This window comes from Sciurus carolinensis, chromosome 1 (genome assembly GCF_902686445.1).
Source record: "Sciurus carolinensis chromosome 1, mSciCar1.2, whole genome shotgun sequence".
In the NCBI taxonomy this organism is placed as follows: Eukaryota; Metazoa; Chordata; class Mammalia; order Rodentia; family Sciuridae; genus Sciurus; species Sciurus carolinensis.
In genome coordinates this window covers 181,648,032-181,664,389 of record NC_062213.1, presented here as the reverse complement: position 1 = coordinate 181,664,389, position 16,358 = coordinate 181,648,032, and the positions used below count along the sequence as shown (strand labels likewise).

Below are 16,358 nucleotides of genomic sequence, written 5' to 3'. Positions count from 1 at the left end.
GGCGGGCCGAGCCCGGGGCGGGGCGGCGCGGGGGGCGGAGCAGGAAGGGGCGACGGCCCAGCCCGGCTTCCGCGTCACGGCTCTTAAAGCACCTGCCCGTCCCCCTGCGGTACAAAGGCGCCGCCGACTCGGCCCGGGGACTCGGCCCCATGGATGCGCCGCCGGCCGCGGCTGGGGCGCAGCGGGGTGAGGCGCGCGGCGCGGAGGGGGCGCGCGGCGGGGCCCGGGGGAGGGCACGGCGGGGTCCGGACGGCGGGGGGGACGTGGGGCCGCCCCGCCTGGGCTCGCGGGCCCTCTAGACGCCCTCCAACTTAAGCTCAAGTTGGGGGAGCCCCCGGGAGGGTCCCGAGGTGCGGGGGCAGCGCCGCGGGAGTGCGGGTCTCTACCGGGACAGCCTCCGCGTCACCGGCGCCGGGCAGCCAACCAGAGTCTCCCAGCAACTTTTTTCTCGGGTGGGTCACCCCGGAAACTTGCCCTTCCGCGGCCCGGGAGTCTGGCCCCAGCCCTGCCCCTCCTAGGCCTGGGTTCTGAGTGTGGGGATGGCGGGAGGATGAAGGTGATGAACTCAAGGGGGAAGCCCCCCACCCCGGTCCCTGGCCCAGTGGCCCTCACGCCCCCAAGCGCACTTCCAGCCCCAGGTTTCCATCTGAGAGCCCCGCCCCTGCCTTCTGGGCCCCCTGGATTAGCGTGGGGGGTGGGCTTGGGGGTGGAGTCAGCCCAAGTTCAAATTCTTGCGTCACTGGCTAACAGTTGGATGACCTTGAGCAAGTTCTTAGTGCCCGTACCTCAGTTTCCCCCTTTAAATCTTGGGAAAGCTGGTCCTTAGCTGAGAGAGCTTTTGAGAGGACAACCTGAGCCGACACACGAAGGAGGCTTGTGTAGTGCCACCGGTTCCGTGTTGCCTCATCCTGTCGGGAGGGGCAGGCAGCAGAGGGGATGAGAGCAACATTCCCCAGCACTGACCCTGTGGTTGTCCCATAGGAGCTGTGACAGGTGCCTTCCAGGAGTGTGAGATATGAGTGGCCCCTGTGGAGAGAGGCCCGTCCAGAAAGCCAGCCCCACCATGAGTCTGTGGGGGCTTGAGGACAGCCACAGCTGTCGGGGTCCCCCCCGGCCAGCCCAGGAGCCCACCCCAGAGGAGGCATCAGCTTTGGAGCTGCAGATGAAGGTGGACTTCTTCCGGAAGCTGGGCTACTCATCCTCTGAGATCCACAGCGTCCTGCAGAAGCTGGGGGTCCAGGCAGACACCAACACAGTGCTGGGCGAGCTGGTGAAGCACAGTGCAGCCTCCGAGCGAGAGTGCCAGTCCTCCCCGGACCCCTGCCCTCAGCTCCCTCTGGTACCCCGGGGTGGGGGCACCCCCAAGGCCCCCAGCCTGGAGCCCTCACTCCCAGAAGAGGGCAAGGAGGGCAGAGACCTGAGGCCAGTGGTCATCGATGGGAGCAATGTGGCCATGAGGTACGTTGGCTGCTGTGGAGAGAGGAGTGTTGTCGGTGTCCCTGCTGTTCTGGTGGAGGAGCCTTGGGGAAGGAGCTTGACTTCTCGTGAACTGGTCTAGAGGAAGGGAAAGCCAGTTGTGAGGGTCTGCTCCGCGCCAGGAGGCTCCCTTAAGCCTGTGACTTCTCTGAGGTGGGTTTTATAGGAAACTCATACTGACGAAACACAAGCTCAAAGCCTTGTCCAGGGTCACACTACTGGTAAGTGGTGGAGCAAGGGTTGGAATTCAGGTCCTTCTGTCCCCAGAGCTCACTTTATGTTTGGGTCTCTCCCGAGGCCAGCCACGTCCACCTAAACTCCTCACCTGTAACAGGAGGCAGGACCTCGTGGGGGATTTGCCTGTGGGCTCCAGCACTACAGATGGTAGCAGTTACTTAGCCACTCTGAGCTTGATCTCCTGTCCCCCCTCAGGTGGTCGTTGTGGGGTGCAAAGGCAAGGCACCTGAAAAGTCAAAGGGCTCAGTGAACAGGAGTGATCCTTGTCGTCACTGTTCAGGGGCTGGGTCTTTCCGGGCCTTCCTGTCCCAGACCTGGGCTCCCATGGAAGCAGGCTCAGCTACTGAGACCTTCAGGGCTGTGACCAGGAGTGACCTCAAGGCTGGCTCTGGTTCTCCATGGGGTGTGGGAGGGTGGCCTGATGCTCTGGCCTCAGGTGAGCCAAGACTCTCCTAGACTGGTCTCTAGGGCTCCCAGAGCCAAAGTCAGCACAACGCAGCCCCCCGAACGGTGGCCCCCTGCAGGCTTCCACGGGCAGTGGCGAGGGGTGGGAGCTGAGGGTGAGGCCAGGGCTGCTGCTGACCTCAAGGAACTGACTTCTCCCTTGGATCCACGGCCCCACCTTCCCGGCCGCTTTCTCCTAGTTCCCTGCGAGGTGACTGGTGAGTCAGGACGGGGTGGATCACTCACCAGGAAAAGTTCCTGTTGGCAGGGATGTGGGGAGACCCCAGACACGGGTCGGAGGTGGTGCAGGCTGCTTCCCCGCTTCCCAGAGGGCTCTCCCAGTCAGTCTCTGCCCTCCCTGGCTTTCCACCAGCTGCTCCAACCCAGCAGGGCAGGTGCCAGCCAGCTGGTCCTGGCCCAGCTCAGCACATGCACAGGGGAGCCTACTCCCCACCACCTCTGCGTCAGTCTTCCCGTTTCTGAAATGGGCTGATCCTGGATGGGAGGCTGAGAAAAGGGGGCTCCCAAGCCCGAGAGCAACAGGTCACAACCTGTACTTTGAGGGTTGAGGTCCCCTCACGCTGCAACCTGAGCTGGGCTGAGAAGCCTGGGGGCCAGGGGCCAGCGGGAGTGGCTGAGCCCTTGGGACAGCCATGTGCTGTGTGTGTTGTGTCCTGGTAAAAGGAGGAGGAGCCTGGGAGGGAGGAGGGCAGCTGTGGAGGGGCACCCGGAGCTGACCCTGGAGACAGACGGCAACCGCCTGCCTGCCGGGGGTTTCTGAGCCGGGGCTGTGGCAGGAGGGGAATTCCAGCTTCACACTTCCTGTCTCAGCTGTCGCTGGTTCCTGCCCTGCCACCCCCTCCCCCAAGGGCAGGCAGGCTGGCTAGCCCCCACTGTATGCAAATCGTGGGGAAATTCACCTCTGTTTCCTTCTAAGGGAATTTCTCTCCACCAGTCAGGCCCGGCCCAGGCAGGTCTTTCACCTGGGGAGCCAGCCCAGCCCTGCCTCTGTCCTGGGGCAGGATCAGCCTGCTGGAGGCGCCCACATACACATCCTATCAGTCTGGTTGGCCAGGCTGGGGGACCCTGACCTCTGGGCAGGTGGGTCTCAGTGAGGGTGGGAGCCTGGGAAGCTTCTCCACTGCAGAAGTCCTGTGTTCTGCCCCTGCCCAGACTCGGGCTCTACCTGCTGAGAGCATATGGTCCCCAGCAGGGTGTTCAGTGCCCAGAGGCAGGACCCCAGGCCCCAGGGCTTGCAGATGCTGGCCCAGGAGGGGCACAAGCATATACCTGAGTGCGTGCAAGTGTGTTCGCAGAGAGGCAGGTGAGCCGCCTGTGTGTGGCTGGGACAGGCATCTGAGCCAGGAACAGTCACATCCATGGCCTTGGGAGATAGCGCAGAGGGCCCAGGGAAGAGGGCAGGGTGAGGGGACAGCACTGGGCTTTGTGAGGACCACAAATCAGGGACCTGGCCAGGCAGGGAAGCCTCTCAGACTCCCAGCACGAGCTCCTGAAGGAAGCACGTCCTTCCTCCTCTTCCCAGCCTGCTCGTTGCTCTCGATAAATCTTAACTTTTATTATCAGCACGCTGTCAGGGGACAGCAGATGGGGATGAGTCCTGCCTTGGGGCTGGACTTTGTCTCCCCTACAGTTTCCTAGACCATCAGCACCTGGAACCCCAGCCTCGTCCCCAAACAGCCTTCATGCCCTCCCTCCTATCCGCCTTCTCCTGGGGCTCCAGCTGTCACCCCCCCCCCAAGCCACCCACAGGATGTGGTCGACCCTGGACTTGCCTCTTTTGCGTAACATTTATTCAGTTTTATTTGCCAAATCTAAGTCTGAGTTGTCACCAAGGGGCCAGTGAGAGGCAGGGCTGCTGGGGAAGGCGCCCTGGTACCCCCTCCAGCCCTCCCAAGAAGTCCTGTGGGGACCTGTGCTTTGCCAGGCACTGGCCTCAAGCCAACGCAACCTTGTGTCGGTCTAAGGAAAGCTGCAGACCGCTGGGCCCTTTTTTCCGACGGAGAAACTGAGCCAGAGCAACCCCGCACCTCAGGCTTTCCTCTGGGCCCAGATGAATTGGTGTGGGACCAGAAGTGGCCCTCAGACAGGGCAGGGAGGAGGCCCCTTGTCCGGGTTCTCCTTGGAGCGAGTGGCTGAGTCGTGTCCCCCAGCCTCCCAGCCACTTCCTGACCATCTTTGTGCCTCAGGTCACACCCTCCCTGAGGGGTGGGGAGAGCATCGACTGGCCCGGCGGTGGCGGGGAACTGGCGTCTTGGGAGGAAAAGCACTGGCCTTTCACTTTCACACCGAAAGGCTCCTGGGACAGGCACCCCCTCACCGTCACTTCCTGTCGCTCCTGGAAGGGTGGAAGCACCAGCCCCTTCCCTGAGCCCTCTGGGGTCCCTGCCCGAGGCTGTGTGCCCGGCTGAACTTTAATCCGGAACAATCTGGTTTCTCTCTGGTTAGCCTGGCTGGTTCTTCCCCCGCCCCCACCACTGCGCTGCTGACGAGGAGGAGCCGGCGGGGCCAGGGAGGGAGGTGACTCAGTCTGCCTGTGCACATTGGTGTCCCATGGTCCCAGCAGCTCCCGGGTGGGGCAGGAACCAGAAGTCTCCCAGCACCTTTTCCCCACCCCCAGGTGTGTTGCAAGCGGCCGACCCTCCCCTCCACGGGGAGCCAGTGCTGCCAGATTCCTGGGTGGATCCTCACTTTCAGCCGATGGAATCTCGGGAAAGTCCCACAGCTGGGTCTGGCCATTCAGGCGTTGTGGGCACCAGGCCAGGAACAGGGGCCTTGGGCCCCACCGGCAGAGGACCCTGGACTGAGCCCTGCTGCAGGGGCTGACCTGTCCTCCCTTCCCTCCCAGCCACGGGAACAAGGAGGTCTTCTCCTGCCGGGGCATCCTGCTGGCTGTGACCTGGTTTCTGGAGCGTGGCCACACAGACATCACAGTGTTCGTGCCATCCTGGAGGAAGGAGCAGCCTCGGCCCGATGTGCCCATCACAGGTGTGTGGTACCTCCGGAAGTGACCAGTCTCACTGCCCCAGAAGCCCTGGTTCTCCTCAAGAGAGACCCTTTGGGCAGGGCTGGCAACTTCTAGACCTTGAGTGGGGATCAGCGTCTCTTTTCTGGGGTTTTGCTATCCCCGAAACCCTGCTGTAAACCGTGGTCATTAGATGTCACCTAGCCCAGCCCGCTGCCTCGGATGCTGGGTACCTCCCTCATCTGACTAGCTGCATGTCACTCGTTTAACATTCCCAGTGACAGAGGGACCACGGAGCTTAGCGGTGGAAGCTTTGGGCTCTGGGACAAGACAGTGAGGCTTGGCACCCTGGCTCTGTGACCCAGGCAAGGACTTCCCCTGCTCTAAGCCTCTTGCTTCTCATCCGAAAAATGGGGTGGGCAGGAGTCGATAGCAGAGTCTTCCTCCAAAGCCACTGGGTGGACCTGTGAGTTGATCTCCACGTGCTGTCGAGGCACCTGGTGGGTGGTCAGCATGTGCTAACCCCACCACCGCGCCCACAGGAGCCTCGATTCAAACCGAGTCCCTTTCTGGAGATGTAGGGGCAGGCTGGCAGGCAGTGAGCTCCTTCCAGGGGGCCCAAGCCTCACTCTGCTCAGAGAAGGGACAGCCGGGACACTCCTTCACGGACCCCTACGGGACAAGCTGGGTCGACCACCAAAGCCAGACCACTTCTGGCTGAGCAGGAGGAGCAGGAGGGCCAGCGCTGTGCCCAGGGCCCCACTGCAGCCCGGTCTCAGGTGTTCCGAGGCTCAGGCCGCAAACCAGCAGGGCCTCCGCGAACCTGGTTCCCACCCTTGTGAATTTAGCGTTGACTGCCGCTGAGCCCGGCCACCGGGCATTTAGGGGGCCCTGTGGCCTGGCCCTGGGTCCTGAGTGAACCCTGACCTTGCCCTGCCACCCCCAGACCAGCACATCCTGCGGGAACTAGAGAAGAGGAAGATCCTGGTGTTCACGCCGTCCCGGCGCGTGGGAGGCAGGCGGGTGGTGTGCTACGACGACCGCTTCATCGTGAAGCTGGCCTACGACTCCGACGGGGTCGTGGTCTCCAACGACACCTACCGCGACCTCCAGGGCGAGCGGCAGGAGTGGAAGCGCTTCATCGAGGAGCGGCTGCTCATGTACTCCTTCGTCAATGACAGGTGCGTCCCCGCCGGGAGGGCACCCCCTGGACTCGGGCCTGGGGGGCAGCCAGGGCCGCCCTTGGGAGGGCGGGGCTAGCCTCAGGCTCTGCCGGTGCCACACTGATTCAGGATGAAGTAGCTCTTGAGACAGGATGCGGTCAGTGTCCAGGACTGCCTGTCCAGTTGCCCACACGACTTCTCTGGAAGCAGCCGAGACACAGATACCCCGGTTGTGGCCTCCTGATGACCCTGGAAAGCTCCTAGCCTGGGAATTGCCCTAAAGCTGCCCCTGCGACCCCTGGGCTGGGGGCGCCCCCTTCTCCCTGGGTAGCGTTCTGGGATGTCCCCAGTTTTACAGCTGTTCTCAGCAAGCCTGGATGTCCAGCCTCTTCCTCCGCAGTCAGAGGTCCCCCATTGTTTCTCCCACTCCTGAGAGTTTTTTTGGCCCTCCTCAGGTTCATGCCCCCCGATGACCCCTTGGGCCGGCATGGACCCAGCCTGGACAACTTCCTGCGTAAGAAGCCACTCCCTTCTGAGCACCGGAAGCAGCCGTGTCCCTATGGTGAGACCAGCTCTGCCCCTCCCCTCCCCTGTGCCCCAGTGCCTCCTCCTGACTGGCACCACCACGGGACCAGCCAGCCCCAGGCTGCCTGCCACCCCCACCTCCTGCCCCACTCAGTCCCCCTCCTCCCCTGCAGGGAGGAAATGCACCTACGGGGTCAAGTGCCGGTTCTTCCACCCTGAGCGGCCCAGCCGCCCCCAGCGCTCCGTGGCTGATGAGCTCCGTGCCAACGCCCTCCTCTCGCCCCCGAGGGCCCCGGGCAAGGACAAAAGTAGCCAGCGGTCTTCTCCTTCCCCTCAGTCAGGCTCTCTGCCCACAGAGGGTGAGCCGAGCAGCCAGGAAGGGAAGAAGCTGGGGGCCCGGGCATCCCCAGGGCCCCGGCAGGAGGGGCTGACACAGACCTTCGCCCCAGCTGGCAGGAGCCTCCCCCTCAGCGGGGTCAGCGGCGGCACCTTGGGGCCCACAGACTGGCTCCCGCAGACCCTGGACTCACTGCCGTACACCTCCCAGGACTGCCTGGACTCCGGCATCGGCTCTCTGGAGAGTCAGATGTCAGAACTGTGGGGGGTCCGAGCAGGAGGCCCAAGTGAGCCAGGGCCCCCGCGGGACCCTTACTCTGGCTACCGCCACTACGGGTCCGAGCTCCAGGCTGCACCTGCCTTCCCTGCCTTTGGACGGGCCATGGGTGCCGGCCACTTCAGTGTCCCTACTGACTACACGCCCCCGCCACCCGCCTTCGCATCGCGAGAGTACTGGTCGGAGCCGTACCCACTGCCCCCGCCCACCCCGGTCCTGGAACCCCAGGTGCCAAGCCCAGGGGCTGGTGGGGGACCCTGGGGCGGGGCGGGAGGCCTGGCCAAGGAGCGGGCCAGCGTGTACACCAAGCTGTGTGGCGTCTTCCCCCCGCACCTGGTGGAGGCCGTGATGGGGCGCTTCCCGCAGCTCCTGGACCCCCAGCAGCTGGCGGCCAAGATCCTTTCCTACAAGTCGCAGCACCTCGCCGAGTGAGCCAGCGGGGCGGCCTGCAGAGGGGCTCTCAAGCTGTGCTTCAGGCCAGCTGTCCCCGCCCCAGGCTGCCTGGAGGCTGGACAGAGAGAGGATTCCAGTAGGGAAGGGACCCAACCAAAGACGCTGTAGGATTGGCCCTGGCCACGCTGGGCCAGGGGCGATCACCCCGTTGATGCACATTGTATCTCTTGTTTAAGGAGACGTGCCGGTAAGGCCGTCGGTCCGTGGCTGAGGCCCAAACCCTCTTTCTCTCAGGGCAGGGAGGGAGGCCTGGGGGAGCAGAGGCCTGTGCAGGGGGCCCTGTGCACGGCCCCCACCTCCACCCATCCCTGGGACACCGGCGTGGCCGGCTAGTTGGGCACCGTGTGCCTGCCCTCCAACACCCCTCCTCTAAGCCAATGAGGCCTTACTGTGCCCCTCGAGGCTGGGAGGCTTCATGTCAGTAAGCAAGATGCTTCTTAAAACCCACCTCTGCCCACGTTTACCTGCCCACCCTCCCTTGCGCACCCTTCCCCAAAGGTGTGGGATGTGTATGCTGTGTACTGGTATAAATTTAAAATGTAAGTGGAGTGTCCTTACCTTCTGTAGGACATCAATAAAAAACAACGGGAGCCCTTTCAGGAGGTGATCTTCATTGTGCGTGGTGGGGGCAAGTTGCCCCGCCCCGGGAGCCCCGTGCCACGCCTGACCCTTCTCTGGAAGGATGGTTTCCAAGAGTGCTGGGTGGCTTGGGGATGGGCGTCTCTCCCGGGCCTCCACTGGGGGCAGCTGTGGACACATCGGCAGCATCAAGGCGGGGATGTGGGGGGTAAGGAAGCAGAAGTGCAAGGGTTTGGAGTCCTGAGGCTGCAACATGGTAGCGGGTGGCTCTGGGGGACAGGACTGGCTGCTCCTCCTTCTGTGCTGACTAGAGCTGAGCTTGGCGGAGTGAGAAGGTGGCAGGGGTTGGAGTGGAGGGGGTGCTCCGGGCGCTCCGCGCTGACCCCTTCTTCTGAATGTTCTAGAACTGGGGCTGCGGCAGGCTGAGAGGCAATGCTGGGGGGCTTCTGGTCAGGGCTCTAGTCCCAAACTCAAGAACTGGTTCTGCCATTGTCATCTGAGGCAAGGGACTGACCCTCTCTGGGTCTCAAGTTTCCACATTTATGAAATGGGGGTGCTAACGGCACCTACCTCAGGGTTGTCGTGAGGATTACAGGAGATGACCCGTGCTGGGTGTGTGGCCCCATCCTGGCACAGAGCAGCTGCTCTTTAAGAGGCCTCTGGAGTGACTGCCTGGTGGCTATGTTCACATCAGTCTCAAACTTCTCTGGCCTCAGACGGAAAGAGACCAGCAGGAAGACACACCTCTCTCCCTCTCCCTCGCAGTGGAAAAAGTGAGTGAATTTTTTTTTTCTTTTTTCTTTTCCCTTTGGCCCTGGGGATTGAACCAGGAGTGCTTTGCCACTGAGCCACATCCCCAGCCCTTTTTTAAAATGATCTTTAAATTTTGAGACACAGCCTCCCTTGGTTGCTGAGGGTCTTGCCAAGTTGCTGAGGTTGGTCTGAAACTTGTGATCCTCCCGCCTCAGCCTCCCCAGTTGCTGGCATTACAGGCATGCGCCACCACACCTGGCTGAGTGTCAAATATTTTAAGTGAAAAAGTTGAGTCATCAGATGATATCCAAACAAACGTCATCGGTCAGGGAAAATGGGAAAAATAGAATTTTAATAATTGTGCCTTCGAACATCTCGCCTAACTTGTACTTCTTTATGTGTGTGTGTATATATATATATATGTAGTTGTTATAGATGGACACGATACGTTTACATTATTTATTTTTTTGGTTTTTATGTGGTGCTGAGGATGGAACCCAGGGCCTCGCATGTGCTAGGTGAGCGCCCTGCCACTGAGCCACAACCCAGCCCTGACGTGTACTTCTCTGTGAGACTTTTATAGTTTCTGCATTTTCTTTTGGAGGAGCTGCTTAGCACAGAACAGCCATGAAGCACGTGGGAGTCAGTGCTGCAGTGGCCAGTCCTGGACCTGGGGCCGCACCTCCTGCACCTGGGGAGCTCTGGAAGCGAGTGCTTAAGGCAGAAATCAAGGAGGGAGTCCGTGCACAGGACAGAAGCAGTACCTCAGTCTCCCACCAAGTGCTTCTCGAGGGCCCTGCCATTCCCCCCAGGCCACTCAGGGGACCTGCACAAGGAAATGCCACTGCCCTATTTATAGGATATTTTTCCCAATCAAGAACTGTATTCCAGGGCTGGGGTCGTGGCTCAGGGGTGGAGCACCTGCCTGGCATGTGTGAGGCACTAGGGTTCGATCCTCAGCAGCACATTAAATAAATACATAAATAAATGTATCCATCTACAACTAAAAAGTTAAAAGAAATAATAAGAACTGTATTCCCAGGGAGGGAGGGGGAAGCGCTGGAGAGTGGTATGGGCTGAATTATATTGTTACATATCGTGTGCATTTAGGAATAGGTAACACCAAATCCCATCGATACTACAGCTGTAATGCACCAAGAGAAAAATATGTGGAAGGGAAAAAAGGTTTAAAAAAAAAAAGAGGACTGTAATCCAGATTAAAAGGCTATTTATGGCCCTGTTTGTTTGGACAGGAAGTTAAAATACCAGACCGTCTAGTTCATTATCAGTCACTTGGCAATGTTGAGTGACTTGCCCAAGGTCCCACGGAGGACTGGCTGGGCCAGGGCTTGAGCACTAGGCCTGAGGGAGGGAGGCCCTGGGCACCCACTTGCAGCACCTTGGGCCCTGCAGGGCCCCCTCAGTTTGATGTTCCCACAGGAGTTCTCTGGCAGCAGTGGGATGACCACCTACCCACCTGCTCAGCAGCAGGTGCCCTGCGGGCCCACCATGGCCTCCTCTGTGTGTGCCACAGGGGTCGCCTGAACAAGTAGGGAGCTTGCTCACCGCTGCTCTTGACAGAGTTGACCTTGTGCTCATGTGCTCTCCTGCCGCTGTGGGTGTGAGGGAGATGGGTGTCCCCAGGGCAGGTGGGCAGTGGGTGGTATCTGTCCCAGCTGGCTGCAGCTAATGTCCGCAGGCTGGGTCTGGCCCTGCTGGTTCAGACAGGTGCCAGTGAGGGCTCGCGCAGCAGCTGCCAGCCAGACCAGGCCCTGGGGATGGTTGGGTCAGTGCAGCACCTCCACCAGCCCACGCTGGCCGCCTGTGCCTTCCTGGCAGGTTCGGCCGGGCTGGGTCCAGGGTTTAGAGCCTCCCCTCCAGGCCTCTTTCTCAATCTGGCTTCTGGGCAGAGCTACTCAGGTTGCCAGATCCAATGCCAAGGCTGTTTCTTTCCCATGACTTGGGTTTTAACTCCCAAGTTCTCTCCCCACCTCCTGCCCTGCCTCATGCACCCAGGGGCCTCAGCCTCCCCACCTGTCAAAGGGATACAGTGTTCCTAGTCTTTTTCTAGATTTGACAAGAAGATAGTTCAGTTCACGTAGTGGCAGCAGCAGGAGAAAAGACCTGGGTCCGAGCACCACTCATTGGCTGTGCAGGGAAACCCCCTTCCCCTCTTGGGGCCTCAGCTGCCTGGCCCACCCAGCTCCACGTGAGCTTCCAGGGAGAGGGAATGTGACTCCTGAGACCAAAGCTCAGGCCACGAGGCGAGGCGTACTGGAAGGGATCAAATTCCGAGTAGCTGCCCCGCTCGCTCTTTCCTCCTCCTGTTTTCCTGGTTCCAGGAGCCAAGAAACGGATGGGGAAACCAGAGATATGCAAATTCACGCATGCTGGGAAATGATCCTGGGGAGCCACAGAGGACAGCTGCCTGCCCACCTTTTCCCACCATGGGTCCCCACCCGGCCTCTGGCTGCCAGCAGCAGCAGGGTTGACCCTGAGTTTTCTTGCAAGTTCTGCCTGGCAGGAGTCACTCCGCGGCACAGACCGTGGCAGCCGGGATGACGGCAGCCTGTAAGGCAGGAAACCTCCAGCCTCCTGAGCCTCCCTCATAGCAGAGGCCTTACCAGTCCACAGTGAGATAGACTTCCCTGCTCACGATGTCCCTGCCCACTCTGTCCCCATCCCACTCCTTCAGACTGAGGGGAAACTGGGCAGTCCCTGAAGATCGAAAGACCTAAACTAAGGGCAGGAGAATTTGGGGGCTCAAGGGGACCAGCCTTCCCAAGGCCCCCTAGTGCTAAGCCCCAAACATTGCTAGTCTCCTGCAGGGTGAGAGGCCAGCCGGGAAGTAGTGGGAAGATGTCAGCACTCGTCACCACAAATGTTATTTCATCCCACTTCCCAAGTCCTCTGCTCTCCGTCCTTCCCCAAGATGCCCCCAGGCACTGAAGGGCAGCCCCCACACACCCTCAACCCGACCCAAGGGAGGTTCTGGGCAGGCCTCTGTCAGAGTGAGCAGAGGAAACGGGTTGCAGGGGTGGAGCCAACAGCCTGAGCCCTGGCTCCCAAGTAAGGCAGTCCAAGGCCCTGCTCAGACCTCTGGCTTATTCTTTTTCCCTAGCCCACAGCAAAGTGGGTGGAGTTCAAGTGGTAAGTGTCTGTTCTGGGGACCTCCTAGTTCATGGGAAGGGTGTGGGAGATTTGGCTGAAAGAGGCAGGAAGCAGGGCCCTGCAATTAAGGAAACCCAAGCCATCCCAGGCCATGGCATGCAAATACTTCCAGCTAGTTCCTGGAGGGGGAGGAAGCCCTGACTGGCACCTCCCTTTTGGAGCTCCTCTCAACGTAGCTGCTGGTGAACTTAACTGCTCACCAATTTAAGAAATGTCAGCAAGACTAGGTGGGAGGAAAGGATCAGGCACCCCACCCCGCATTAAGCCGAGGCTGCTGCTGGGAGGTCAGGTCACTGGAAGCCTCCCAAAGGCTCCGATTCTGGCAGTGCTCCAGAGAAGAGGCTCACTGAAGGCATGTGGTGTCTTGCCTGCCGCCTGCTGGTGCTTCCTGGTACTGCTGCCTGGGTAGAACCCTGCCTATTCCCTGGGACCACCAGCACTGGCCTAGAATGATGGGCCTTGGACATAAGAAACTAAGAGAAAATGGCAAATGAAGTGCTGAAGCAAAAGCAGGCAACTCCTTCTTTCTAAACAGGATTTTTTTTTTTTGGAGGGGGGACTGGGGTGTCACTGAGTTGCCCAGATTGGCTTCAAACTTGCAAACCTCCTACCTTACCCTTCCTGGTCAATGGGATGAACCAGGCATGAACCAGCAAACCTGGTTTATGCAGAGTCCCCTTTTTTGCTTCCTTCTTTATTTCTGGAGATAGAAGCCAGGATGTAAAATGGGTAGGGTGCTTACTCTACCAATGAGCTACACTCCAGCCCCTAAAACAGGAATTCTTTTATTTCTTTATATATTTATATTTATTTTATTTTGGTGCTAGGGATCGAACCCAGGGGCACTTAACCACTGAGCCACATCACCAGCCCTTTTCATTTTTATTTTGAGACAGGATTTCAGTGAGTTGCCTAAGGGCTCACTAAATTACTGAGACTGGCTTTGAACTTGGGATCCTCCTGCCTCAGCTTCTTGAGTTACTGAGATTACAGGTGTGCACCCCAGCCTGGCTAAAACAGGATTCTTTTTTTTTTTTGTGGTACTGGGGATTGAACCCAGGGCCTCGTGCTTGCAAGGTGAGCACTCTACCGACTGAGCTCTCTCCCCAGCCCAAACAGAGGATTCTTAATGACGAACAGCTCCACCCTAGAAAGCAAACCAGAGGTCACTGTCATACCTTCTATAGTCTAAATCTCCAGAAGGTTTTGACTGTTCCAGGTAATGAACTATTAAAAAAAAAAAAAAAAAATCTCGGGTTGGGGATATAGCATGCATAGCATGCCTAAGACACTGGGTTCCATCTCCAAATATTCTCAGGAAATGGAGGAATAAAATCCTAAGATGCCACTACTACAACTCTATCATTCTGACAGATGTGAGGAGACAGGCAGTGTTACTGCTAGTAGGAACATCAACGCACTGCAGGGAACCTGGTGCCCCAGGTTACCTCAGCGGTACATGCCTTTGACTTAGCAATACCAATGCTACGAATTTATCCTATAGGCGCTCATTTGCAGAATTAGGTGTGTAAGGCTATTTACTACAGGACTGTCTGACAAAGCAAAAGATGGGAAGCAATATTAACATCAGCAAGAGGGCACTGGCTGTATAAATTCTGGTACCCCATGCAATGAAACATTAAGGAATCACTAAAAATAAGGGCTGTACACTTTTTGCTAGATTGCTAAATTAAAAAAGGGTAGAACAGTGCATTTTAGGCTACCATTTCCTCTGCCATTTTTGTAAACAAACGTGTGCATACTGCTCATAAGTGTAGCAAGTTCTCTGAAGGAACACAGGACCCTCGGAGGTGGTCTCTGAGAAGGGAAACTGGTGGCTGGAGGACAGGAGGACTTGCTTTCCACTGAATACACTTCAGTACGATTTGAATGTGTGTTATTTTCATGTTGCTATGGTCTGAATGTTGTGTTTCCCCAACACTCTGTCAAAATTCTAAACCCCAAGGACATGGTACCGAGAGGGGAGGCCTTTAGGAGGCGATTAGAGCATGGGTGGAATTCATGTTCTTATAGAAGAGCTTGTTCCCCTTCCATTATGTGCGCGACTAAGAACCAGAAATCGCGCCTGCACCAGACACTGAATCTGGTGCCTTGATCTAGACGTACTAGTTTCCAGAGCTGTGAGAAATGTTTATGATTTGTAAGCCATCTTAGTTCATGCCATTTTTGATATAGCATTCCTAACAGACTCCCACTCCTCCCCCATTCCTTGGATACAGAAATAAGTTATGGGGTTACCAGTAAGGGGGTAGCAGTAGGGAGGACTATACTAGTCAAAGGTCAAAGGTCACAACCAGTGGCACTGCTAATCCCAGTGACTTGAAAGGCTGAGGCAGCAGGATCCCAAGTTCTAGGCCAGCCTCAGAAATTTAGGAAGACCCTGTTTCAAAAAATAAAAAGTGTTTGGGATGTAGTTCAGTGGTAAAGGGTCCCTGGGTTCAATCTCCAGTACAAAACAAAAACCAAAACAAAAGAAAAAAACTTGGAATATACACATCTCCAACAGGTGTATGTTATGATAGATGTTTTTGTTTTGTGGTACTGGGATCAAACCCAGGACAGTTCTCTACTATTGAGCCACGTCCCTAGCCCTTTTAATTTTTTGAGATAGGGTCTCACTAAATTGCTGATGTTAGCCTGGAACTTGTGATCCTCCTACCTTGACCTCCCAAGGTTGTTGGGATTACAGGCATGCACCACTGTGCCCAGTAATAACTGCTATTTTTTAATAGATCAAAATGATTTGAATATCAGCAATTTCTTGTGGTTCAACCTAATATTTATTTATAAATTATCTACATGTAGTAATGAACTAATATTTACGCATATTATACAACACATTCAAAGTGAAGAACTACATAACGCTGACCCAGAAAGTGAAGCACACATCAAAGTTCTAATCTTTCCTTCCCACACCCCCCGACCGCCCTCCACAGCCCTGGGTGAGGATCAGCATCAACTGCACATGGCCCTATCAGTAATGACAGCTTTTACTCCAGAAAACTGCTTCAAATCATGAAATCTACCACTTAGAAGATTCAGACATGATAATACTCGTTCAGACTGTCATAGGAATGAAAATTCCAATCCCTTCCCATCATCGCTGCTTCGCCTTCCTAGGCGCAGAATACACCATCCTGGAGAAGTAAAGGTGCACAAAGCACAGTCCTGTACTGTCTCCTACCCGAACAGCATGGAGTCAGGACTTCAGATGTGACTTTGCTTCAGTAATCTGGAGCAAGGTTGAGGGACAGAAAAGTCAGAAAGCAAAAATGAAGAGTGCTGTATTTCACGACATAATCATCACTGCTGCCCTAATGTATATTCACAAGTATTCCATGCATCTTAATCTTGCACCAAAGATAATTTAGTAATAAATAAATTTTAAGTTAATACAAGCATGACTTCTGTTTTAAAAGGGGGACTTCACATAATGGTTGCATCCCACTTTTTAAAAAAAAAAAACAGCATAAAATCTGATGATTATGCAGTGAGAAATATTATTTCAAGACAACACATGTCACCACTTGCAAGAAAGTGTAGGTTATTTAACACTCATTTCAATGCTCTTATTCACTGCATGGGTCAAGAAGTCAAGATCACTCTTCACAGGGTATTTACAGAGTACTTACAGTACCCAGAACCCAAGGGCTCAAGCATGGAGGTGGAAATACTGCTTCCTACTGTTACAAAACAAAGGATCCTCTAAGCAAACAGTATGAACTCAATTGTGGGGAAACTGTTTGACCCAATCATGACTGATCAATTTTGTTCTGTGTCTCAAGGCCCCTAAGATATATGGGTATCTTTGAAGCAGCTTTGAAGGCCCTGCTTTCTTGGCCCACACTGGCCTTGTCCACAGCCCTCCCCTAGGCCCCAAAGGGCATCCAGTTTTGTACTCTGTGGTTTATTCCTGCTCTCTACCTTCAACTTGTAGGGT

At 56.8% G+C, this 16,358-nt stretch overlaps 1 protein-coding gene and 1 long non-coding RNA gene across 2 annotated transcripts; one reads left to right on the top strand and one right to left on the bottom strand.

Annotated features, from left to right (window-relative positions):
• The first annotated feature begins 56 nt into the window (after nt 1–56).
• Zc3h12a (zinc finger CCCH-type containing 12A) lies at nt 57–8,491 on the top strand. Its single transcript, XM_047517032.1, has 6 exons — nt 57–186; nt 982–1,458; nt 5,024–5,163; nt 6,087–6,321; nt 6,759–6,865; nt 7,002–8,491. The coding sequence occupies exons 2-6, from the start codon at nt 1,016–1,018 to the stop codon at nt 7,871–7,873; spliced, it is 1,797 nt and encodes a 598-aa protein (XP_047372988.1). The 5' UTR covers nt 57–186; nt 982–1,015; the 3' UTR covers nt 7,874–8,491.
• Nucleotides 863–2,818, bottom strand: LOC124958707 (uncharacterized). Its single transcript, XR_007103938.1, has 3 exons — nt 2,404–2,818; nt 1,802–1,939; nt 863–1,554 (listed from the first exon to the last, which is right to left on the bottom strand). It is a non-coding gene; the product is annotated as an uncharacterized LOC124958707 (long non-coding RNA).
• Nucleotides 8,492–16,358: the final 7,867 nt, after the last annotated feature.